Source organism: Solea senegalensis, linkage group LG18 (genome assembly GCF_019176455.1).
Source record: "Solea senegalensis isolate Sse05_10M linkage group LG18, IFAPA_SoseM_1, whole genome shotgun sequence".
NCBI lineage: Eukaryota > Metazoa > Chordata > Actinopteri > Pleuronectiformes > Soleidae > Solea > Solea senegalensis.
The window spans coordinates 10,662,725-10,689,547 of record NC_058041.1 but is presented as its reverse complement, the minus strand read 5'-3'; the positions used below and the strand labels follow the sequence as shown (position 1 = coordinate 10,689,547).

Here is a 26,823-nt window from a genome sequence, read left to right as displayed (position 1 = left end):
AGTTCCTTTGCTCATGCCACAACCTATACGTGATACCGATTGGAATCATAAAACCAGCAATCTAACTTGTGCCAAAACAAGACAGAAAATGACAGAACGTGCCAGATTATACGTTATCAGGTATCAGAGTGTAGGATTGCGTTGGCGCCGGTACCAACCATCTGCCGGAGCGTCCTTCAGCGCTTCATTCGCCGTCTCGTTCTTCCCTTATTTTATGTCGCCTATCCACTATCCACCACACCGTTTAATAAGATCTTAAAGTAGCGAGAGCTCGCCGAAATGATTTCCTTCCGTCGACTGATGTAACATTAATGTTTTGTGGAAAATTGAGTAAATTTGGCTCTGACACTGGCTAATACACAATGAATAATGAATGATAACAGTTGACGGTCTGATTATGGGCAAGTTTTGGAAATATCCTATTGAATCCTGACACGATATATGTAAAACGAGCCGAGGGCGACCCCGTCTTTACCGCAGTGTGCCGCGCGGGGCTCTAAATCTATGCATTTGTAACTCGGGACACACACACGCACACCACTGAAATAACACGGACAATAACCTTCCAAACGTCTCCCGTCGCAAAATGAGGGCGCCTCGGAACTACCCCCGGAGCTGACATCTCCCGTGACCTATTTCCATTATGGCCGACGGTCAAGAACACGATACACAGACAAGAGCTCGCACGGCGCGACGACAGCAGTTTGCCCAGACGACGGGCGAGCGTCGTCTGACACTAACGGTCCGATTTGCGACTCGCGGTCAGGAGCCGGGTCGTGCCGAGTGGGTCTCGAACCGGCAAGTCTTTTACACAGTCCCGCACTCAGGATTTATACACACTGCCCCGACTCAATATCCTCCCCCTCATCCAAGCGTGTGACATTTGCAGAGAGATCCCTTTAAAGAGGGAGGACAGTTTGGGGGGGAGGGGGAATGTTCTTCCTCTCCTCTCTCCCCTCATTAGAATTCTGCCATCAGTCTTCCCCACAGAGCAGCGCCTCGACATGCCAGGGTTTATTAATCGCTCCAGGAAATATTATTGACCCGGACCTTCCGCTCCCTCTCTCCCCGCCGCAGCGGCAGGCGGTGTCTCTGCTCAGCTGGCCCCCAAAATTCCTCTGCCGTCCTGCCCGGACACACATCACAGGACACCGCGGCGCAGCGCGGAGGCTTCGACACAGTGTCTTCATTGACTGCGCGCCCGGCCTGGGCTTCCTTTTCACTGCAGCTGCAAAGCAACACACACACACACACACACCTGCAGCCTTGGAGAAACTAAGCACACTTCATTATAGGATGAGTGCACCTCTGTGTATGCGCACTTTGCATAGAGACCAACTTGGACTGCATAGGTGAAATAATACTTGAAAAAAACAAACACACACAAGAATCAATAGAAGATGCTCTCATTCTTCTTCATCTGTGTTCTTCTGCCACAAGAAAATGAGGAGATGATTAGAGTCGTTTTGAGACGCGTCTGTCTGTGGGGTAGTGGTGTAAGAGGAGGGTTGGGGAGACGGCAAATAGCAGAGCACGTTAAGCCTCTTGCCTACTCTAGATTTCACTCTGCGTAATCTGAAACTTACAGTTTAGCGCAGCTCAAGCGTTCATTTGTGGATCAGCGTCGGCCGACGTCCGGGCTTGTCGTCAGCGCGCCCGTCCACGCTCCGTTGTGTAAATCACACGTTTCAGGACTGAGTCAGTGCCACTTGATGCCGATACCGGCCGTCTTTCCCGAGTGTAACGAAATAAAGATTAAAGCAGGAACGGGGATCGTAAACGCACACATGTTAAGCACAGATTAGTCCACACCACAGATTCAAACCTCATGACCAATACTGATGATTTAAATGAGATATTTAAAAACGTATTCACCTCCCACCTGGCTTTATCTTAGCAATTTGTTTTTGTCAATGGGTTTGATGAGGAAGCGTGTCCTTTGACTTGGTCTACTGTGCCCTCAAGTGGACGCTTCTGGCATTACACCACGGCTTTTACAACAGGGGTAGTGAAAGGCCAGGATACGAGTGCGCCGTTCCATTGTGTCTGGACGAGCACATTCCCGAAAGCAACAGTCATGAATGAAGTCACGTGCTTCAGACGTGTCAATAGCCTTTGTATTCCCTGAACGGAGACGCTGTCCAGCAGCCGCGTTGTCATGAAACTCGAATCTGCAGACATGCCTGGCGCTAAACTTAATATCCGTCTGCTTTTGTTTTCTTTCCGCAGTCACAATGGTCCCACTTCTGTTCTTGGTGGCAACCACAACAACTTCCAATTCCACCGGCAACGGCAACCACACACAGGGTAAGGACACATTGGACACGTGAGTCCGAGTAACGCAAAATCAAAAGTCCTCCGCTGCCCAGCTGCGGACGACGCTTTTCCCGAGGACACGGTCACCGCGCGTATTCCGCGGCTCGCGCAGCCTCGTCATTACGGGATCACAGCGGACTCGCGCGGCCCCGGACGGTAATTTACGGCTTACCGCACATCTTTCTAAACACAGCTCCCGGCTCGTTCTCAGAGTCGCTTACTTTCCGGCAGACGGGCCAGTACTTTTCTCTGTAGACAAAATACAGTCAAAGGCAGTCGTCGAAGGCGTCTCGCGGCCAGCGGAGAAGAAGGACGGTCGGGCTGCCGTTTTAAATATCGATCTGAGGTTTCGCCGTCCAACGCGAAATACATACAGTATCGCTGTGCCCCCCTCTCCCGTCCCACCTCTCTGTCGAGGTCTGCGCGCTCTCTGACCCCCGCTTCTGCCTCTCCTTCTTCCACAGAAGGCGTCACAACCTCCAGCCATCACATCCTCCCCACCGTGTTGGTCTTCTCCCTGCTGCTGCTCATCATCGCATTGCTGGCCTGGTACTTCCTCAGGTAAAATTACAATAATAGTGATAGTAATAGTAATAGTAGTGGTAACAGTGACGACGATCAAATCCCACCCCGCAAGGACTCACCCGCCTCACCGTCACGTCCTGACTGGCTGGCTGCGAGCCAGGCGCAGAGGCAGAGCTCGGGGTGACGAACGCTTCCTCTTTTAGTCACCGAGGCGGAGCCCAGTGAGGAAGTGGTGCTCGTGGACTCCTAGTCACACTCGGTAGAGGAGAACAGGCTGCGGCTGCAGACGAAGAGCAAATTCCGAACCACATTTGGACTAGAGTTCTGTCTCTCAAAGTTATCAGCTAATGAGAAAGAATAGCTTCTCAAGCTTCAGATGGTAAGGTGGAGGGACGGTGGGTTTTTTTTTTTATAGGTGTGCGACGAGTGCGTTTGTTGAACTGTCTAATCATAATTCTTTTCACCCTCTTGCCTTTTGTTGTGACATGTTTTCTGTAATCTATCAAATGACCTGAATCTTTTCCTTTCAGGTTAAAAAACCAGAAGAAACCAGTTGTCACAACAGTCGACAAGAAGGTACCAAATGGCATCCTGGAGGAACAAGGTAACATTGTTATGTGCAGACGGTTCCGCCGCTGCACTGCGGTTGTTTTTAACACTTGCCGCGGTTAATGTGATCACGTTATCGTCACTGTTGTGTAAATTGTGTGACACTGTATATTAGATAGACGTTTTCACGGGCGGTACAGCGACAGACGCGCTGCGGTCTCTGAGATCAAAGTTAGAATATTGCAAGAAACAGTCGGCGCGCGTCAGACACGTACAGGAAACGAACGGCTCTAAAGGACCCGCGACCGTTCCTCGGCGTGCACGGAGCAGGTCGTGTTGTTGCAGAGAGGAAATCAAAAAGGAAATTGGACGGTGAAAAAAAGGCACACCCACCGGCACTGACGCAACGTAAACATGATTGTCGCTACATTTTTATATTATTCTTATTATTTTGTCCTCTGACTCGTAAGCGCGCGCGTCGCGTTTTAGAGTGCGGATGCAGTACCGAGTCGCTGTACCCGCGGGTCGGGTATGCGTACGGGACGGCGGTATCGGGAACCTCGCGTCACTAACGCCGTCTCGGCACTAGAACACGGCATACATTCACCCTAATGTATGCAAACGAGATAACTGGGTAAATATTTTCGACGCTTCCCTCAAGTCGACGTATAAATGATTGAAATGGCTTAAATGAGTATATAATGTGCTTGAATTAGATTGTTGAAAGTAATCTATGTCTTAAATAGATTGTGCACTGTTACACATCTACTCAGTAGTTCAAAGTTAGTTAGTTCACGATAGGATCATGAAAAGTCAAGCGCGTGCCACGAAACAGTATTTACTTTGTAGTTTGACGTTAACTTAAATACACATGTGATGGGTCCAGTTTTATTTCTAAAGCACCGGGGCTGAAAACAACAGGGCTGCCCAAAACCTTGTACAGTCACATTAAAAAGACCAATGGAATGAGACAGACGGCAAGCGACTTTCCGAGTTGATTTGTAATTGTCTCGGAACACAAAGAATAATTCTCCATCTCCCTAAGAAAATGGCTCCGCGCAGCAGGGCTGACAAACGTACGTCTCGCTCTCCCCGCAGAGCAACAGACGGCGGTCCTCCTGCCCGGGTCGCCCTCCGCCACCAAGACCTTCTTCCCCATCTCAGTGGACCAACTCGAAGAGGAGTACAGGCTCCGCTCCGCCGACGACGGCAAGCTCTTCAGGGAGGAGTACAACGTGAGGATCCCGCTTTACTCTATTTTGACTCGATGACTTTGAATTCATTTCTAATGACTTGGAAAATGTCTTTACCCAAGGTCAGTGTCTATTTGTGAAACTATTTAAACTATTTGAAGCAAAAGGGCTCTCCCCACAGTAATTACAACATTAACACGTATTTTCATTATGGACACGCGTCACGTTATTACACACACACACACCCTCGCGCATTCACAAATAACCCCGTACCTATTTAGAAGCACGATTGAGGATCTGAATCATGGTTAATGTCACGCCTGAGAGTATGATTTTATTCAGGCGGTCTGTCAGCGCAGACAGAGGAAGTCAAAGAGGAAGACAAAGCCCCGCGCGTAGCACAACAGTGCACTGCGAGTGTTTTATTTTTTTTTTGTTCAGTGTGCTTTGGGGAAAGAAAAAAACTCTGTTTTGTAGTCTCTGCCAGGAGGTAATGCCCACGGAACGTACGAGGAGGCCAACAAGGACGACAACAAGGACAAGAACCGATACCCCAACATCCTTCCTTGTGAGTGCACCGTCTGTGTCTTTTTGAGGAACTGAGACTTGTTTATTTATTTATTTAATTATTTTTTTTTCTGTTTCACTCGCGCCCAGAGCCCACAGTTTCCTTTGTGTGTGGCTAACGCGTTCATTTCTATCTGTATCTATGTGATCCCTGTCATGGGTACGGTTGTCTGTCCCGACTTCAACAGATGATCATTCCAGAGTGGCGCTGACTCAGCTGGACGCAAATCCCTGTTCAGACTACGTGAACGCCTCTTACATCGACGTGAGTCTACGTGTCTACGAGTCGACGCGCGTTTGTCGACGTTGCGCAAAATAACGTCTTTCCACTCTTGTCTGACAGGGTTACACGGAAAAGAAGAAATTCATTGCAGCACAAGGTGAGAGGCAACGCGCGTGGAAAAGACTAGTAATTTGTCCAAATGTTTTCAGTTCCTATTGAAATAAAGCTGAATCTTGCCGTCTGTCAGGTCCTAAAGAAGACACTGTGGCCGATTTCTGGAGAATGATTTGGGAGCAGAAAGTAGCAACTGTCGTCATGCTGACAAATCTGAAGGAAAGGAAAGAAGTGAGCGACGTTCACGCGACAACACACTCATACTAGCTCAAAGTCTCGGCTCTCGCCGGATAACGGCTGTCGTCTCTCCCTAGGACAAGTGCTGTCAGTACTGGCCAGATCAGGGCTGTTGGACATACGGGAACGTGAGGGTGGCAGTGGAAGACTTCACCGTCCTGGTCGATTACACCATACGCAAGTTCTGCGTCCAATACGTAAGTTTAAAAGCAGTACTCCCGGCAGGCCGTCGAGTTCCCACGACGTCTGTCGCAAAGCCTCTCTCTGCGTTTGCGTTCCTCCGCAGCAAGCCAGCGATGCCGCCAAGGCCCCCCGTCTGGTGACCCAGCTCCACTTTACCAGCTGGCCCGATTTTGGAGTTCCCTTCTCCCCCATCGGCATGCTCAAGTTCCTCAAAAAGGTCAAGGCTGTGAATCCGCCGTGCGCCGGGCCCATCGTGGTTCACTGCAGGTACTCGTTTGTTGTCATCTATGTGCATTCAGCAGTTCGAGAGAAATCTTTAGGCTTAAATGTCATCTCTGAACGACGTCAAACGCAGACGCTCGTCGGTTCATCGAGTGTGCCATCTGCTCTCTCCTCTGCAGCGCCGGCGTCGGGAGGACGGGAACCTTCATCGTCATAGACGGCGCGATCGACGCGATGCACGCCGAGCAGAAGGTGGACGTGTTTGGGTTCGTCTCCAAGATACGGGAACAGCGTTCGCAGCTCATCCAGACAGACGTGAGTAGGGGGCGGAACGGGTGTCCGTCCGTCGAGCCGCGACGTCCCATTTCATACCGATCCGCGTGTCGTCACCCCAGACGCAGTACTCGTTCATCTACCGGGCCCTGCTGGAATACTACCTCTACGGAGACACGGAGCTGGACGTGTCTTCTCTGGAAGGACATCTGCACAAACTCCACAACACCTTTGCCAACGGCGACCGGGTCGGCCTAGAGGAAGAGTTTAAGGTGAGACGAGAAGCTCGTCCAGAGCACGTCTAAGTGTTACCGACGCACAATCCGCACGAGTCTAAATAACTCGATTGACTTTTGTGGCCTTTGCGACCGTTCAAAGTGCTTTGCTCTACTCGGACGCTGCAGTCACAGCTATTTAAACGACTAATTTCTTCTCTGGGCTTTTAGAAGGAAAAACAAGAAAAAAGAGTCTATTTAAGCGCCGGCGCTAGTTTGACGCGGAGCGAGACGGGTTTTCAAAATAAGACGTCACTAGCGCGAGTGTAATCAATCGTGCCGATTTTAAGACATGGGGTCACATTGTCCCGAAGCGTTTGAAGGAAATATTGTCCCTAATGTATTTCGACTTTTACTGTACGATAACAAGACATTGGCCCGTAGGTTCTGACAGAGGTTGACACAATTGATGTCGGGAGCACGCCGACTACTCGCTCGCTCGCGATCAAACATTTTGACCATTTAACGTTTGAGAAATTAAGCCTCAAAGTTGCCTTTTTTTTCCACCAGGGGCAACGGTCGCTCACCGGTAGAGCAAGTCGTCGTTCAACTCGATAGTCGTGGGTTCGATTCCCGGCTCTGCTAGTCTACATGCTGACGCGTGGGTTGGTATGAGAGACGAGTGACAGAAATTGCGCTGCACATAGATGTGCCGTATGTACCGTAAGTGCGAGTAAAACGGTCAAATGGCAAAAGTGTAGCGTCGTAGCCAGCGCGATTTAATAGTACACTACTTTTTTCAGAGTAAAAAAAAGCCAACTTTGATGCTTAATTTCTCCAAAATGATACAGTAAAAATGTTTGATAATGAGTGAGGGGTCAGAACTTGTGGGCCAATGTGTTGTTATCGTATAGTAAAAATGTAAATGAATTAGGGAAACATTTGTTTCACTAGCTTGTGGACAATGTGACCCAAATGTCTTCAAATCAGCACGATTGATTGCCCTCGTATTAGTGACGTTCAAACGAGCACTCCCAGCGTTCACCGTAAGTTGGACTGCAGGGGCGCACTTGACCGCAGTCAAATTGTGCAGCTGTAAGAGGAACGACCCAATACCAGAAATACACGCCAAAAACCGTAGTCCTAATAAACCACGGCCATAACCGAAGGCAGAATATTAATATGAGAAGCGGGCTGCCCCGCACTCGCGCTATTACCCCAACGCGACGGCCGTTAGCTGCTAACTGGCTAATCGACACAGTCAATGCGGCGAGCCGCTCATCCAGACATTTTAAACATGCACAGGGTTACTCGCGTGCAGTGTAAACATTGACGCTGTAACCTCACATCAGCAGCTTACCTGCAAAAAGCAACAATAGGACTTGTGTCGATCATTTCCACACAGCAATCTCCGATTGCGGCGTCGTACACGGGACTTGTCGTCTGACACGGTCACGCGAGAGTTGCACCCTGTGACTCGCACCTATGCTGTTCCTGTGGCGCGTCTGACATCTAGTGGCGATGTGTGGTTACTCCACCTTGAAAATGACACAGGCAATCTAAGCAGTGTGCGCTGCATTGTCCAGCCAAAATAATGACTCTGTTTGTATAAGTGAATCCAAAACATTAACCATAAACTTTCAAAGTCCCTCGTACACGAATAACCTTAAAGGTTAATAGTCTGTCCTAATAATAGTTTGAACAGGCTTAATCTTCCACACGGCCAGTCATAGAATTTTCAATCTGCGTGCGCGTACAGTCCCAAAGGAAACGGGAGGAGTGCCTTTCCACTTGTTAATCACGCAGGTCATCACAAGTTCTCCTGGTTGATTATGTTAGAGTCTGGCATTGTCAATGGCCCAGTGAGGGAAAACAGGTCATCTCTGTACCTTAGTCATAACGAGTGGATTAACTATAGCTATATATATATATCTCTATCTATCTCAATCAATTAAAGTGTAAGTAAGTATGCACAATAGATTAAGAGGGCTAAACTGTGTAATGGTGATAATACTGAGTGGAAGCACACGTTTAGTCTCTCACAGTGTCGAATATGTAACGGATCACATCACGTGTCATTTGGCCGACGCTTTTATTCAAAGCGACTTCCAATAAGTGCATATAACCATTTGGGTACAAACAAGAGCGCAGACTCTCTGAAACGGCCTGTAAGTGTTCAGCCACGCAGCACGCGCGGACCCTTGGTCGAAATCCCCACATGTGGACGTTGTCTTTATTAGCAGAAATGTATTCTTTTTTAGTACCGATCCAAAACGTTTGACGTTTCTGCTCTTGTAGATAACACATTGTGCACTTTAATCAATCAGTGGAGCCGTGTACACTTGTTTGGAAAGTAATACAACGGATTCCGTGTCCCCCATCGCCGCCATGGGAAACGCGTAAAGCTAATCTGGGAAAGAAAGCAAGACACAGAAACAACAGTTAGTTGATGCCACATTAGTATCGGATAGCATCTCGTTACAATGTCAGTCTGACTTAGCGTGGGTTACATAACGAACGTGTGGGGACAAAAAGTTAAATCACTGTGTGCACAGCAACTTAATCTTCAATAGATGATGTAACATCAAAGACATTTGTAAAGACTTGTCTCACTCTGGCTTTTTGTCCAACCTTTCAAGTCCCCACCCTGTCCTCTAATGAAAGACTCACCTCACTCCCGACGCATGTGTTTGCTCGACTCTGTTAACGAAGTGTTACGTCAAAGCCAGGTGTGGGTCATGACGACGAGTATCTCTTTAGAACCCAGATCTCAAAATCGCTTCAAAAGTATTGGCTACATGTTTTATTTTCCAAGATGGGGTTGCACATTGAGTCCTTAGTAAATCACACCGGCCCTCAAATTGACATCCTCAACACACACGGTGTCAGTAGGTGGACGACTGCAAGTCCAGAAAGTGAACGAGCACAGAGAAACAAATGAGCTGTGCCGTGTCCTAGTTTTAGATTTCTCTTTAAATAGTAAACACAAGCCCTTAACGGACAAACCTTTAGGAAGGACGAGTCTGCTCGCGACGCTCAAAAAAGTTCCGTCACCGCCGTGCGTTTCCAGGCCGTCTCTGCCTCTCGCTCCTCTCTGCGGACCCGACCTACTGCAAGAGACCAGAACCAGGTTACAAGTGTGTGCTTATGTAGCTGAGTGATTACCTGATTGTGTGCAGCTGCGCGTCTTCTCCAGCATGGACGAAGTGAAGAGGTAGGGGTTTGAGAAAGAGGGCTAGGAAAGTAGGCAAGCAGGAGAGGCCAGACCCTCCCGGCCCAGCCCAGCCTGGCCCGGCGGCCCCTGCGCGACTCCTGCATGACTCCTTTGTCTTTGGCCTGTCTTCGGCCGCCGCTGAGGCTGCCGCCACTGGCGCCCCGCTTGCTCTTCTGGGGCACGGCCACTCCCACTTGACGCACCTGCCGAAAATCAATCAATCAATCATCTCTCTCTCTCTCTCTCTCTCTCTCTGCACAGAAACTCACCAACATGCGCATCTTGAAGGAGAACATGAGGACCGGGAACCTTCCCGCAAACATGAAGAAGAACAGAGTCCTGCAGATCATTCCGTGTAAAGCACCGCGCCAGCACGCGACCGTTCGGCCGCCGGGGCCCCGCGACCGCGTTCTGACCCGTCTCCCTCTTTTCTTTGCCTTTCAGACGACTTCAACAGAGTCATTCTCTCCATGAGAAGGGGCCAGGAGTTCACCGACTACATCAACGCGTCCTTCATAGACGTGAGCTACGCTCCCGCTCGTGCGCTCGCTCGCACTACCAGACCCATCCAAGTTCAACGACTGTTTGTTTGTTTGTGTGTCCCACGCAGGGTTACAGGCAGAAGGACTACTTTATCGCCACGCAGGGCCCCCTGCCGCACACTGTCGAGGACTTCTGGAGAATGGTGTGGGAGTGGAAGTGTCACTCGGTCGTCATGCTCACCGAGCTCCAGGAGAGGGAGCAGGTCAGTCGGGGGACGCTGACATCCGTCTAACGCTCGGGGACTGGAAATTAACTGATCGCGATCTCTGTTTGTTTCCGTCAGGACAAGTGCTGCCAGTACTGGCCCGCGGAAGACTCCGTCACCTACGGAGATTACACAGTGGAGCTGAAGGGAGACACTCTGTGCGAAGCCTTCAGTCTACGAGACTTGGTACTCACCTACGTCCCCGTGAGTAAATTGACCTCCCACGACGACGCCGACGCCCGTCTCTTTTGCCCCTTTGTTTGACAATAAAGGATTTGAATGCATTGCTTTGCCTTACATCTTTTCAACTCTAAACACCGTTGACACTTCAGACAGACAGACAGACAGACAGACAGACAGAGTAGAGGGTTGGATGATTCAAACAAACGGCGACACCACACGCTTCACCTACACTGGTGTCCCAATGAACATGTCCATGACAGGCTTTGGTCAAAACAGCATAACGATGCAGCGCCATAGCAGTTCGGTGACCCTGCCGAACCCGCCCCTTTCTATGCAATAGACACACGCAAGGCAAACAAACGCGCTTCCTGCTCGGCTCCTGTTGCCTCCGGTCCGTTCCTCTCCCCCTCCCTCCACTAGTTCTCTGACGCGACGATCGAGCCAAACTGTAAATCGGTTCCAAACACTGCATAATCTGCATCACACTGACTCTGTGCTCCGGTCACTCCGTGTGACCTTTTCTTAAAAGTGTGTTTGGACGTCAGTGAAATACAGTCACTGACTAAATACGGAAGCAAAGTGGTACACGCGCACACGCGTTTACTTCCAACAGAACTATCCACTCTCGCGGGGACAAGGTGGAGCTAAGGGAGAGCTCTGAAGTAAACTCACTGCTGGGGTGAAACGCACACGCTGCCGTCGACATTGTGTCTTTTATCGCCTACGCTTACACTTACAAGGGGGACCGCTCTTTTTCACACACAATAAATGGGAGTATTGAAATGGTTACAAAGTTGACTTTGCAGGTACCTTGATCGCGTCTCTGCCTGTGCATCTCCTCTCTCAAAGGACAAGCAGACGAGGGTGATCAGACACTTCCACTTCCACGGCTGGCCGGAGATCGGCATCCCGGCTGAGGGGAAGGGCATGATCGACATCATCGCTTCGGTTCAGAGACAGCAGCAGCAGTCTGGGAACCATCCCATCGTCGTACACTGCAGGTAGACATACGTGTACACTTTGAGACGTTTTGACGCCACCTGGGGCTGTCCGACGCGAGCAGCTGCTTTGCGTACTCTAAAGACGTCATACGCAACAAACCGCTTTGTTCTAGCGTTTGCCCAAACAGACGCCCGTTTCCATTACGTCGGCATTATCTACTGAGATACGCTGCCGTGTTGGATTTGCCCCAAGCTAACCCGACGCTTCTGTTTTTGCAGCGCCGGTGCGGGGCGCACGGGTACGTTCGTTGCACTGAGCAATATCTTGGAGCGAGTCAAGGCGGAAGGTCTGTTGGACGTGTTCCAAACTGTCAAGAGTTTACGCATGCAGAGGCCTCACATGGTCCAGACGGTGGTAAGTATCCACACAAGCGGCTCCTTTAAACTGTGCTTAGTTCATTACGTTTAAACCGCCGTCGGATGACGTCACGCGATGCCCGTCGGCTCCACGATAAGTGATTTCTACTCTGGTGTCGCTTTAAATATGTTTTCTAATCCATCTGTCTTTGCTTTCCCCCCCACAGGAACAATACGACTTCTGCTACAGGGTGGTACAAGACTTTGTGGACATTTTCTCAGACTACGCCAATTTTAAATGACGACATTTGGCTTTAACGCGGTTCCTAATGTTCTTTTCTAAAGCTGGTTTGTCTTTCTTGGTCAAATGATCTTCTATTTTGCTATGCACTTGTCCCGCAATTAACTCCAATTCCTCCATCCTCGCTGTAATATGAAAAATGTAAATGAAAAAAAGGTTGGATTGATTAATAATGTAGATTTCACATCGTGTAAATTAATTATTTTGCCGTTACGTCTTTTAAACATGCTCTCTTACTTCACTTTTGTTGGATAATATATTTTACTTAAAGAATTGTACTTACTGTAAATGTATTTATGTATTGACAATGACATTCCAGTCTTTCACGTTTGGAGAGCACAACGGGACTGTTAACGAATTTCCACTGTCGCGACAACGTGGCGCTTTTCCAGTGGACATGTCGGAAACAGGAAACAGAGCTACGCGCCACTGGCCGAGACGACGGCGGAGCTCCACGTGTCGCTGGGTCGCGAGAGGCCATTCGTCTGGGTCCGCGCAATGTGGCGTGCGGCCGCATTTGACGTGGATGGAAAATTCCAACGGCCTGCCTTTTTTCTCTGTGGACGACAAAGTATTTTGCTAAAACGACTGCACGACACAAAGCACGCGACTAAGCCTTTTGCCAAGAACATGCAATATGTAGTGCTTTATTTATATTAGAGGTGAGAGGTATTTCACCAATCGTTGCCAATATCGCATACGCGGACAATTCCAGCGGGAGGTAAGTGGTCGTTCAATGCAAGACAGCGGGAAATCCACCCCGTACTAACAGTGTTTGTTTGAATGTCACACAGCTTATCTGTGCATTTCAGTTCAGGCAGTAAGCCCCGTTTCATCTGGTACTTGGACACTAAACCGCACGTTTGGAATATTCTGACCCAGGTCCGCTTTAATCCTCGGTGAAATGTGTCGTTTCGTCTACGACGGACGTGCCAACGTTGTTGAGCGGCGATCTGTCTGTGGGAGACGTGCCGTGGAGCAAAAGAAGAAAACTGAATTTAAACGACCCAAGTCTTCTTTCCTTGAGCTTCTCTTCCGTCCTCTGAGAACATAAGAGAGTGTCCGTCGCGACTGTGGCTCTTTGCTCTTTCTCTGTGGGTGTCCCGTCTCCTTTTTGGATTGGCAATGTCTTTGAAATGCGAGTTGCAATATTAAATTCATCTAAAAATGCTTTGTTGGTCAGTGACATGTTATTGAAATGCATATCACTCGGTTGGGGAAAAAACATTGTTCGAGGGCACTCCTGGGAAAGCTCGAGCTACACTACACAATGTCCACAGTGGGATGTCGCTCGGATTTCATGACCTCAGTTCTTTAGATCATGTTTTTCTTTCCTTCCACTTCATCAGTCACTTCAATAGTCCAATCAGATCCACTGCTCTGCATCGCTTTGGTCAAGATTCTGATTTAAACTTCGACTTTTATCGTGACATAAACTCTATGACACGAGGGACTATCAAACTAATTACTGCACAGTATCTCCAGTAACCAGTCTCCACGCATTTCTATTCCGTTCAGTGCCAAGATAATGTAAGTGCGACCACACCATGCACAGCTCTTTGCTCCTGTAGGTAAATGTTGAAGTCAACAGGGGGCGATGTGCATCAGACTTTATGTGCATACACTGTTAGAAAGGCAAAATCATCCATTTACAATCTTTGGAACAACGACATGTTTACGTTTGCCATCTAAAAGATGGGAAATAACAAAGAAATGATTTCACTCAAAGTTCAGAAACTACATGGCATGACCTTAAATAAAAGAATTATCATATTCATAGCAAACGTACTGAGTTTACAACACATCTGGGGAACACTTCCTTGCTCGGTGTCGTCGGACGCAAGCGATGACATTGAACTGAACCCTAGTTTCACATCCTTGTGAATCACACTGGTCACTTCTGTGAAAGACACTACTTTCCACTACACGGACAAACTGATGAGAGCAAACGAGCGCATATGTCGTCGAGACGGGCCGGACGTAAAGCCCGCGTCACGTGACTCAGAGAACGTCCGTGTGATTGTCACTGTCGATAACGGGGAGGAGGAGGTGTTTGAGCTATTTCTGTCAAACAGTCATGTTTCTAATCTTACAGGGCAGAAAAAAATGAAGCAACAAAAAGACTCTTGTTGACAACTTCCACTTCCTCTGTGACCCGGTCCCATGGCAACAGTCCTTAGAGGGGAGGGGCTGTGGCCCGCGAAAGGTCGGCACGAGTGGAGAGGTCATATGAATTATGGATTAACCCTAACTGGCGCCCTTCTTTTTGATTCACCCCTAGCTAATCCTCTTTTCCTATTCACAATTTTCTCTCGGGTACATTATGGAAAATGAGCAATTTATTGGCAGGGTGGCCTGAGCCGTGACCTCCTCTGATGAAATGCTTTCATGTGTGACGTGGAAACTTGCTCGGTCGGGCTCTTCATCCTAAACACAGTCGTGTTTCTTTGTCTCTTACACAGAGTAACAGTTCAAAAAGGAAAATACCTCGATGCCTAAGCTCTTTTGACCGTTTCATTCATGATTACCAGTGTTGACATGTAATCAATCAAGTATAAATACTTTGTGACTGTACGAGATTACTGTACTTTACTTGATTTAGATTTACTCTGATACATTGATTAAATAAATTGTGTAACTTTTATCCACTACATTCCCCCAAACTATCTCAGTTACTCTTTACCACCAAATAATATCAGAAGAATAGGACTTGGTCAAAGACTGTATTTAGGTAAAGCTTTTCGAGTCTCGATGAGCTGCTTCACACTAAACTTTTCACCCATTCAAGGGTCTTGCTCAAAACTTCCCTACTTGACACATCACTGAGCTACAGCTGTAGTATGTCGTAGTGATGGAGTAAGACGTGTTTGTGCGAGCTCCTTGTTTCTGACCACGTATCTCTACACCGAGTACCGTGTGAGTTGTTAAGCGTTTGGACGAGCTAAAAACTAAGCTGGTCGATCCAGAGGGGGAAGAGAAGGGACACCAAGCCGCTAAAGATGGACGGGGCGCATCGACTCTCACCGGGTCGTCGTCGCGAAACTTCACAGCTACGCCGATTTGGGGAAGATCTTTCGACTCGGCCGACAATTCGGACCGATGACTTATCGGGAGAAGAGAGTGCACATCGAGAGGAAGCTGAAAGACGCCGGGGCCTAGTGCTCGTTCCGCTTTCTGTCGGCACCTTCGACTCGGCGGCTGCTGCTGAGCGGTTTGCTAGTTCGCTGCCTGCTGCAACTTCATTTATTAACATATGCCGATTGTGTTTGCCACAGCTGTCTATATGGTCCAAGTTGCTCATGTTTACTGATTAATACTTTGAAATTGTTCAATGCCATGTTTACAGATTTCCCACGTTGGTGCAGTGCCTTTATCTATCTCCTACTATTGTGTATGATGGCAGGTCAGTCGTACACCCTTCATAACTTCTGTACGTATAATTATTTCTACATAATTATTAATATATATATATATATATTAATCGACTGAGTGGAAGCTCATGTTTGGAGCACTAAAAGAATATGACAAATATTCATTTGAACCAACTACGATACGTCGACTCCTTTCACTTCAGATCGAGGGACAAGACGAGGCTGTTGCCATAGCTATTTGATCAAGTCCCCAAATAAGTGGAACAGTATGTGGAAATATAATTTCAAAGTTAGGCCTTTATGCCAATGACGTGTTTTGGACTCCATTAAACATGGTGAGCTCTGGTAATCTTTCTGGATTCGCCGTCAATTGGGACGGATGATCTCGGTGCAGACTTTTTGAAAAACCTGTCCTTTAAAATATGTACTGATTATTTCACTTGGTATTCATGTGACTAGGGATTCCAAGTTCTTGTTTAAACAGAATTATTTCAACCTGATTGACAAATTGAAAAGCAAAATAAACAAGTGGAAGCTTCTACCGTTATCGCTGATTGGACGGATTAATATTATCCAAATGACTACACTTCCTAAATTCACCCGTCTCTTACAAAACGGGCCTACATGTCTTACGTCTGCATTTTTTAACACCGTTGACTCGAGCGTTTTACCCTTTATCTGGGCTTACAAGCCTCCACGCTTAAAACATTATTATTGGGCATGTGATGCCAGAGATTTGATTTTTGGAAATCAGACTTTGTCTCGTGACAAACAAAACAGTATGGCCATTCATTGAATTGAACAAAACTTTAGCTTGTCTCGGTGCCTCACCTCTGGCTATTTTGTTTTCTCAGACCACACCACAGTTAGTTGAAGGATTTGAAAGATGACTTCATAATGACAAATACCTTCAAAGTATTAAAACATCAAGAACAAACACTCCACTTGAACGGGAGGTTTGCGTCGCTTGCAGGCAGAGTTCAAATGACATAATTCCCACTTGTTTAGATATCTCCAAATTAGGAACTCTGTCAGGCAGTCGTTTCCACCTTTTGTGCTTTTTCCAAAACAACGTAGCTTTTATTGAATTCTGAACATGTCTCCCACCTCAAAATTTGGGAATCTTAATTTCTTAACGAATCGTGGGAAACAAACCACGGTGGGAATATTCCTGATGGCTTATGGGCAAAGGCGCTGCCTAGGATCAAACTCTGCTTCAATTTAAAGTGACTCACAGGTTGCACTACTCTAAAACTAGACTCAACAGAATCTTCCCTTCCGTTTCCTCCTTATGTGACAGATGTTCAAACAGCGACGGAACTTTGGGTCATTTATTCTGGTCCTGCTCCAAACTTCATACATTTTGGCTTTGGTTTCTTTTTTACAGGATCGTACCAAACAGATCTTATTCCGCGTGGTACCTTGGTGGTTTTGGGGTCTTCTGAGTCCTCCTGTCTCTTCCGAGTCATCCTGCGCAAACGGAAGTCTCCCTCTCCACCCTGCTTTAAGAAATGGCTAAACGATACGGTATCCCTTTTGGATCTCGAGGAAATTAGATACACTCTCTGCAACTCTCACGACACATTTATTAAAGGTGACGTAGAATGCTTGTCTCGCACATATGTGTTAGTTATGGAGGTCTACTCGCATATATTGACTTGCTTTCATGGTTAAAAACCTCCTCGTCGCTGCAAACGAGCCGATCAAAATATATCGTCAGCCACGCTGTTTCGAACCTAAATGACACCCCCAGAACGTGGACTGTGTTGTGATTGGCCAGCCAACGAGAGCTTTCCCACTGTCCTGTGATTGGCCAGCGCTCTGATACACAGCTCCCCCTCTGGCACAGTGGATGCTCTGCATCTCAGCAGCTACAACAACAGTAGTTCTTCTTCTTCTGCAGTTGAATGTACGCGACCGGATGTGCCCCCACTAGTGCCCGCAGCGGGAGGCGCTACGGTGGTGAGGTATACTGATGACAACGTCAACATATACGAAAGTGCCGATCTGCTTCGCAGAGCCCAGGAAAACAATAACACCCCATTTTCTCAGCGGTGGCTGAACTGTTTGTTCTGAAACTGTTCTGAAGGTAATGACGCAGATGCACACACAAATGCAGCGTTAATTGGAGCTTCCGGTCTATGTCTCTTTTAAGATCTGGGGACAGTTTCTGGATGCTATTAAAAAGGACACCGTCCGATTGTTGGACCCAACAGAACCAATTTCCAAGAGGATTGATGTGGACTCTCTGACCTTTCTCGCGTTGTCCAACAACTGAATTGCAATTTCTGATCTGACGTGCATACTGTACTTTGTTTTTTCTCTTTTCCTTGTATGCTAGCATTATATTTTACTTTCATTATTTAATAAAAATGTATTCTTTCTTTTTCTCAATTGTCTTGTTTTCTGTGTGTGTGTGTGGGGATGCTGTATATCCCGTGTCTTGTACTCTTGTCTGAAAATGTAAATAAAATTTACAAAAACAAAAAAATGTCGTCCAAAATCGCTCAAAAAAGTCACACTATAGTATGTTGTCCAAAATTAGCCACAAATTCATAGTATAGTACGACGTCCAAAAAAAGTCACAGCAGTATGTCGTCCAAAATAGCATAAAAAAGTCATAGTAAATCCGGTCCGAGAGAAGACTGAGTGGACTGATCAAATGGCTGGAGATTCCAACTATTTCCGAAGAATATGCAGAGATGCTAGAAGCAGATCTTAAAGAAGAGGAAATAAGCATTACTCTTGATGGCATAAAGGCAGGAAAATCAGCAGGACCTGATGGAATCCCAATAGACTTTGAATTGTAGACAAAGTTACTTAAATCACGACTAGAAATGTTCTTGGAAGCATTTTGTAATGGTAGTTTACCCAAATCAATGACTGGTGCATTAATAACGTCATTGCCAAAACCGGGGAAGCCCAACAATAGATGTGAAAATATGAGACCAATAAGTCTACTAAATTCTGACCTCAAAATTCTGTGTTACAAGAAACATTACCCAGTGTAATAGATAGAGAAAAGGCTTTTGATAAGGTGGAGTCGTCTTACCTTTTTAACACTCTGGAAAGATTTGGATATGGGAACAAATTCATAAAGTGGGTTCAACTACTATACCTTAACCCTACGGCGGAAATATTAACAAACAAAAATATATCAAATATGATCTCAATCAAGAGACGATGCCGTCAGGGGTGTCCCTTGTCCCCGCTTTTGTTTACTCTGGCGATTGAACCATTTGCTATAGCTGTACGTGTGCACGCGGGAATAGTTGGAAGAACAATTGGCCAGACAGACCATAAACTTTCCCTATATGCAGATGACGTTGTCTTATTTCTCTCCCACCTTAACAATACAATCCATGCTCTTCTACAGTTAATACAATCGTTTGGTGCCATCTCAGGTCCTCAGTTCTATTACTCAATGAAAAGGAAAGGGAAAACCCACTTACAGAAACCTCTAAATTTAAAGTGGTCGATCAATTTACATATTTAGGAATACAAATTGGATCTAAACTAGATTGGAGTGTAAAAATCAACTACAAGCCTTAATATAATAAATATTATAAAAATGAATATACTCCCTAAAATATTGTACATATTTCACCACCTGATGATTTCTTTCCAAAGATAAGAAGGTCATTCACAGGATTTACATGGGCTAATAACCGTGCCAGAGTTCGCTTATCACTCCTGTACTTACCATACAGTGAGGGGGGGCCTAAGAATTCCAAATACAACCTGGTATTATTGGGCAGTACTATCAAGTAGGACCATCAAGTTTTACTTTGCAACAAGGGACAGTCCGCAATGGACAGAAATGGAATCGGAGGGTTTAAGTTGGTCTCTACCCCTGTACTTATATTCTGATACATTGTCAAATTTGATGAAACAAACTACTAATCCAATTGTTAAAAACATGATAAAGGTGTGGTTTGAAGTGAAAAAATATATTAAAGAACCTAAAATACTGTCTCAGTACAGTCCTGCGTGGGGAAATCAACGCTTTACTCCAGGGAGAGCAGATGCTATATTTAGAACATGGGCTTTAAAGGGATTAGAAAAGATTCAGGACCTGTATTTGTCTAATTCAGATAATATGATGTCATTTGAAGAACTCAAAGATAAATATGATATAGATTAAAAAATATTTTGCTAAATTCCTTTCAAGTCAAAATGGTCTTATAACCAAACCCTTAAAATCCACTTTAGAAAAATTGATGTCCAAGGATAGTTTAAGCAAAGGTGCTATTTCGGAGATGTATGACGTATTGACGTCTAGATCGTCAGAAAATTCAGATTGTAAAAAAAGAGATCTCTCCTGAGGACTGGGGATCAATATGTACAAAGGCTCACTCCCAATCAGTCAACACGAGTTTGAGATTGTTACAGTATAAATGGACAATGAGAACTTATATCACACCAGTTAAATTAAATAAATATAACAGTCATATTCCTGATTTATGTACAAAATGTAGGAGGGAAAATGGGACGCTATTCCACTGTGTGTGGGAATGCAGTAAGGTCAAAGCTTTTTGGGAAGAAATTAAAAAAGCAATAGTAAAGATAATTTTTCAGTTTTCTTTATATTAGGACTTTACCCCAAAAATCACAAATATACTGTGAGTGAGTGAGCAAAACTATGATAGACTTGCAACTAATCAATTGCATTATTTTGGAAGAAGTCCAGCATACCAAATGTCACTCATTGGGTCAGGCAAATGTTAATTACCTTTCCTTTGGAAAAAATAACATATATACAAAGAGAGAAACAAGCGAGCGGTTTGTGAAAGGTGTGGAGCTAGTGGACGAAGAGGAGGTTTGAGTCCAGGTCAATGTAAACCTCTTAATGAGGCTAAAGAGCATATATATTGTGAAGATATTTTTAAATGAGCTTGAATAGACAACAATTTGTTGCATTATTATGCATCATACGAGTGTTGTTATCTGAGAGGTTTATTTTGTTTCGTTTTATTTACTGTTTTATTATTATTTATTTATTTTTCTTTTGCATCTTGTATGTATTAATTGTTTAATTTGTCCCTTGAATTGTCTTTCTGAAGTTTTGTTTATACCACTTGTGTCTCAGTGTAGTCTGAATGACTGTTCACTTTTGGGAGTCTGTAACTGTACACTGTACACACGTGTTTTGAGTTAAATGTTAATAAACATATTGATCCAAAAAAAAGAGTCATAGTACAGTATGTTGTTCAAAATCAGTCAAAAAGTCATACTATAGTATGTCGTCCAAATAATCAAAAAAAAGTCATAGTACAGTATGCCGTCCAAAATATATTATTTGTGCTGATGCATTTATCACTAAGCCACAACAAGCCATTTGGAAAAAACATGACCAAAGTGATGCTGCTAACATGGCTGAAAACCTGCCTTTATCTTCATTAAGACAGGAATGAATGAAGAGAACACAAGCGTCTCATTTTTCAACATCCGCTATGCTATAATAGCGTGGTTTCTAAGACGTCAACACAACCACCTAAGCACACGCTTGTCTCATTGTGGTTTGTGGCAGAAAGAGAGCCATTAATATCCTGGGTATGAACCGGAAATCCATACGTCTCTCTCTGTCTTTCCGTCTGTCTGTTCACATCTCAGTGAGTGCTTATTGTCTTGATAATGACTTATTGTTAGATTTGTTAACCTACTCCCTTTCCCGTCTCTCTTTCACAGTGCAGCGCAGCTGCTCTGAAAACAATCTCAACAGACACTTAAAGACTCCCCATAATTCAATCCGGCAACTCTTACCAGGATGTTAATATGACACGATGCCCGCAAAATGCATTAGGAGTGTTTTTCTATTCCTCATGTTCCATCGGGCTTATATGCTTTCAGGCTTTTTTTGTACTCAGGAAACCTCCACTGGATGCTCTAAGTCGACAAATATGGTTCAAAGGAACAGTTTAAAGACATGACCACAAAAAGGCCATCATGACTGTCATTCGTGGAAAGTACTCTAACGCAGCTCATAAAATAAGCATGATGCAATTCTACAGTGACCACCGACTTTAATGAAAAGCTTAAAAAACTACAAGCACTCGTCCATCACTCGATGATTTTCAACTGCCTTGCCCTCTGTGTGGCTCTTAGCCACAATATCATCGACTCAAACTGAAGACATTTAATTTTTAAACTAGTATGATGATATGATAGCTGAGGAGATGCTACTGGCAATTACATACAAGAGGATATATCAAAGAGGATATACTGCATCAGAGCACCATCAATGCAGTTTGGGGAAACATCCTCCAAGGAGCTTTGGGCTGTGTTGACGGGCTGTGATAAAGAACTTTGAGCTGTACAATAGAACTTCAAGCTGTTGGGGGAGAGTATCACACTTCTATGTGAACAGACAGCCGAGTGAAAATGATTCAGTGAAGAACAAGAGGAGTATGTATGAATCTATTTTGGAAATGTCCAGATATAACTAAACAGGGGAAACCGAGGGCCTGCCGGTGACTTTAATCAGCAGATAGTAAACGTTTACAGATTAATGGCATAGAACCGCGGGCATCAGTGTTAGAATTTACTTATATCCATCAAATTGCTGGTATACATGTATATATCATATTCTAACCTGCATCAAAGTGAAGGACCCACAGGCAGAGGATGAAAGCAAACATGAAACAAAGCTGTACAGCAGGGGTGGGGAACTCTTTTCCCGTGGGTTATTTTAACTTTTATATCATGTACTGTACCTTTATATGTCAGCAACATCGACACACTTGGTGTTGGTACCCGATTCCCTATAGGGAGAAAACTCAGAAATGGAAGACTATGGTTTTGTTGGCGAGCATCACTGTGGATGGGAATCAGTATCAGTCCAATGCTGGATTTGTTACACAGGTGCAGAATTATGTCTTTAAAATGACTCTAATAGCTAAACTTTAAATTTAAGTGGTTTAAAAAGGTCGAGCAAAGTCAGCTACAGATAATTTGCTCTCTCATCATCCTCCTCTTCCTCACATATACTTCAGACACTGATCTAGCAAAATTAGATTAAGATGGAGCGAGAGATGAGATTTCACAGGCCAGAAAAAAGTCAGTTCACTTTGGCATGACGTCTTATCTCAGATAACAGTGACGGTGATGCTACTCACAGCTGGACAGAAGCAAAAACTTGCCTGCGTAAAACCATCTCTCACGTCTTCCGTGGAACTTTGGCCGTTTCATGTTTCATTGCATGTTAATGAGCCTCAAGTATTTGCCTCGTGCTACTGTAGTCCCACACACTTGGCACAGTCACTGGTCTTTTACCCACTGGTCACCCGTATCGACTCTATGGTACGGGGAGATTTACGGTCTGTTTTCACTTAACAGATGAGTGCAGTTCTTAAGGGTAATGATGGATTGCTTCTTAGGTACCTTTCGTCGTTTGTTTACCTTTGGAGCGATCGATTGACAGATTGATGCGAAAAAGGAAGCATTTGTTGCTTAGTGCCACATGAAATAGAGTCTGAATCTGGATAATTTAGCTTATGTGTTCTGCTTTACCATACGTGACTTTTACTTTGATCTGATAGGGTTTTATTCACCCAAACATAACCTGCTGCCGTCTGCTGTGGGTGCACTATTTTACAATCTTGTCTTCCAAGTCATACAGCCTTTAGGCCAAACACTCCCTGACTGATGAACAACAAGTTATCGCAGCTGGAGGACACAATATTTCCAAGAAATATAAGGCCATAAATAATTCCCTTATTATCTATCACAAAATGAATGCTTGCATGGTTGTAACAACACCCCAATAAAAGCAAACAATAGCAATAGGACATACAAGCGTAGTTATTGAACAACACGACTCTAATCTAAATCTCAATTTATTTGTCATAAGTAAGAGAGATACAGTTTCCTGACAGCATAGTGTGGCTGATCCTAATTTGGTCAGTGTATGAATATCTCAAGACAAATCATTGTTCATTCTCACAAAGCTTACTGGAAAGTCCTGCACATTCCCTCGTGTATCTGGAATCTGGAACATCCAAACAGCATCAGCATCAGAGACTGATTAATAGTCAGACTAATAGTCAGACACCACAGTCAGAGGTCAGTGACAAGAGAGGGAGCTTGTCATTAAGGGAGGAAACCGGGCACGACTCCAAGCTGAGATGTTTTACAAAAACCCTGTCCACCCCTTCTGTGCTATAGCAGTGTCATTATTAACTCCATTGAGAAACTATAAAAGTGAATTAATACTTCCAAACGCACACAGAGGAATGGAAATCCACCACAATAGATTATTTGATAACAAATTGTTTGACTATCACATTTCCAACAGACAACTTCAGCATTTAACGCAGAGCGTATCACAGACGACACGTTTGCGCATGCACACTTACTATTTACTACTGTAATTAAGCGACGGTTTGTGCTATCAGAAAAGATTCCAATGGTTTCTGACGGGGTGATTACGGTAACTTCACTCGCGCTTAAACAAATGACATTTTAAAACCAGTCAATTTCAGATTTAACACACAAAATCTACAGTGTTTTTGTTTTTTTGATCAAACTTTGTTTTTCTTCATTTTAAATTTAGTGTGAAAGAAAAAAAGAGTCCAGACGGGCATCTTGAGGCTTAGGTGTTCAAGGGTTAATAATGTGCAGGCACGCAGGCTTCTATCAATCATCCACCGACTGTTATTTTAATTTATTATTTCTAGATCAGTGTGATTGTTTGAAATCAGAAGAAAAGCAACCAAGGTATAAATCACTACAAACCTCAGACATATGAGGAGGTTGTCATGTAAACGCACGTTTTCAAAGTTAGCCGGAAGTGAGCAGAGAAAGATCAGGGCCATTCAACAACTGATTTCAGTAACACTGCGACACCAGTCTCTGTTGTGGACTACATTGCACTCTGCCATAGCATGAATATTTCACTGATATGCCTGACACAGTTACACATTCTGACAGCCTCAAGGACAACGTGTCTTCCTGAAAAACTGCAGCGACCGTCGTTAAAAAAAACAAACCCTGAAAGAAAACAGAGCAGCTTCCATGACATTCGGCCTGAACACCTGTATACCATTACTGTGAAAACTCTATCCATGTGTGTGTGTGCGCCTCATGTGCAAGAGTACACAAATTCAATTTAAGATCAGATCGAGTAAATTAAAAAAATAAAACACAACTCCAATAACGCCCTCAATCATATTGCATTCATATCTATTTAGCCTAAAAGCCTGTTGAAAGTAGCAAATAAATATAGTGTACCGGCCAAGCATGAGTGCACCGATAGAGAATTTGACTCTGTTCACTGTGTTATTACAGTTAAAAGAATTGAGTTTCAAAAGTTAGTTAGAATTTAATAAAATCTGTATTTTTGCTTAATTTTACACCAAGACAATACAATTGACTGCTTTTTTATAAAGAGATAAAAATGAATATTGAGCAGAATTTATTCAGCCCATTGGTCCGGCCCTCAACAATATGTTATGTTTCTCATGTGCCCGCCCCTCTACTTGAGTGTATTACAATTAGTATATGAAGTGGTTAGATGTTGAAGAATAAACATTGCTTTTACATTTCAAGCCTGGTGTGGTAGCGCCGGCTCATATATGAAATATTGGTTGTGTGTGCGAGTGTAATATACACACTCGTGCGCACACACACACACACCAAGGTTTCTGAAAATAGAGGTGGTGATTGGACTGCCTCCAGCGCTCGGCCTTATCGACCCTGATCGGAGCACTTGTAACAATAAGTGCAGTCTGTTCGGATAAAAACATCCACAACATGTCAGTCAGTACATAAAATAAGCAGAAGCATTCCCCCGACGATGCAGCGTGTTGAATTGTGATCATCAGTCACAAAATACACCACCTGAATAATGTTGCTCAACATGAAATATTGTTGTGGGTTTCATTAGACAGTTGCTCTTTAACTAAAAGCCTGCTGGGTACCAGTCAGGAAGAAAGGCCATCGGATTTGAACTTTGATTTATGATTCACATGTTTCAGTTCTGCATGTGGTCCCGCAGACTTCGTGACCTGTGCCTGGCAACCTTCTTGTATATCCGCCTGCATTCCTGTTGTTCAGAAAATGAGGAAACGATGCCTACTGTGAAATGTCTCATCACACCAACCCACTTCTTACATGTTCTGCTCTGTTAACTGAATACTGCAACCTGCGACAACCAAAACATGATGGCTTTCAAATGGTCATACTGTCAGACTTTTTTTTTTGGTGGTTTACTCACTTTCCCACCTACAGAGTCTCACACTCCAATATTTCCATCGTTATTTATTGTTGGTGACAATGAAGCCTAGTGTATGATTGGATGATCACATTCATGCAGCTTGATAATAAACACTGTCTTATCAATATTGGCATTCTGTCTGAACAAGTCAGATCAGTGCATTCCCGTTGACATCTGCCTGCAAGTGTTGGCAGAATCCACCGTGTTCCAATGATAAATTCATTATGTCATTAGCAAATGTAAACCCATTATTACAACCAGTTTGCACCTCACGGTACCAACAGAGACACATGGACCAACTAGAAGTGCTTGGACTCAAGTACTCAGAGCCTAAGTAGCACAGGCAGACAAGCGTCTGCCTCTCACTGTGTAGACCACTGCAGAGATAGATATGTATTGTGACTAATGATGATTTTCACACTCAGAGACAGACTGATAGAGCGTTAATAAATTCAAGCGGCTCAAGAGGACACGATGGCAGTCTTGAAGGAGATATTCTCCATGTCCTTTAGAATAAGTAAATAAAGTAAAAAAACAAAAAAAACAAAAGCATTCCTCGAAAGCACTTGTACTGATTGCTCTATACACATCAGCATACATACTGATCACACCCATAAATATTAACTGTTCTCTGCCGATGCTGGCACATTTTTTTCCTCATACAAGTATTACTATGGAGTGGAGGTTTACGACCAGCGTTAAAATGCATCCTGGTGTGTGCATTCCAATTGGAGGCTCCCCAGAAGTGACCTTGTCCACGCCGTGTCACTACACCCCATCAACTTGAAAGCTTCCTGCTGCTCTGCAAGCACAAACCTTACATGAAGTCTTAAACGTGCCAGTGTTTGATCTTAAAGACAACTGTAGATGCATTAAGA

General features: G+C 44.8%; 1 protein-coding gene and 1 long non-coding RNA gene across 6 annotated transcripts in view; one reads left to right on the top strand and one right to left on the bottom strand.

The window, feature by feature from the left end:
• LOC122758902 overlaps nt 1-9,882 on the bottom strand; it is a 39,153-nt gene extending 29,271 nt beyond the window's left edge. Inside the window, exon 1 of one of the 2 annotated variants that reach the window (XR_006358209.1) lies at nt 9,783-9,882. This is a non-coding gene — a long non-coding RNA (uncharacterized LOC122758902). Of the gene's footprint in view, nt 1-9,623; nt 9,744-9,782 lie in introns of those variants that run through there. The other variant, XR_006358208.1, reaches the window with a different exon arrangement.
• The window catches only part of ptprea (protein tyrosine phosphatase receptor type Ea), a 43,979-nt gene extending 30,447 nt beyond the window's left edge, over nt 1-13,532 (top strand). For 2 of the 4 annotated variants that reach the window (XM_044013284.1, XM_044013285.1), the window contains exons 3-21: nt 2,230-2,307; nt 2,781-2,877; nt 3,372-3,445; nt 4,489-4,625; nt 5,061-5,151; nt 5,339-5,415; nt 5,494-5,530; nt 5,621-5,718; nt 5,802-5,921; nt 6,011-6,174; nt 6,309-6,444; nt 6,525-6,674; nt 10,093-10,186; nt 10,276-10,352; nt 10,442-10,576; nt 10,658-10,783; nt 11,612-11,763; nt 11,983-12,118; nt 12,288-13,532. In XM_044013284.1, the coding sequence (XP_043869219.1) occupies nt 2,235-2,307; nt 2,781-2,877; nt 3,372-3,445; nt 4,489-4,625; nt 5,061-5,151; nt 5,339-5,415; nt 5,494-5,530; nt 5,621-5,718; nt 5,802-5,921; nt 6,011-6,174; nt 6,309-6,444; nt 6,525-6,674; nt 10,093-10,186; nt 10,276-10,352; nt 10,442-10,576; nt 10,658-10,783; nt 11,612-11,763; nt 11,983-12,118; nt 12,288-12,362 (2,049 nt within the window). In that variant the 5' untranslated portion in view covers nt 2,230-2,234 and the 3' untranslated portion in view covers nt 12,363-13,532. The other 2 variants (XM_044013286.1, XM_044013287.1) reach the window with 2 other exon arrangements.
• The last annotated feature ends 13,291 nt before the right edge of the window (nt 13,533-26,823 follow it).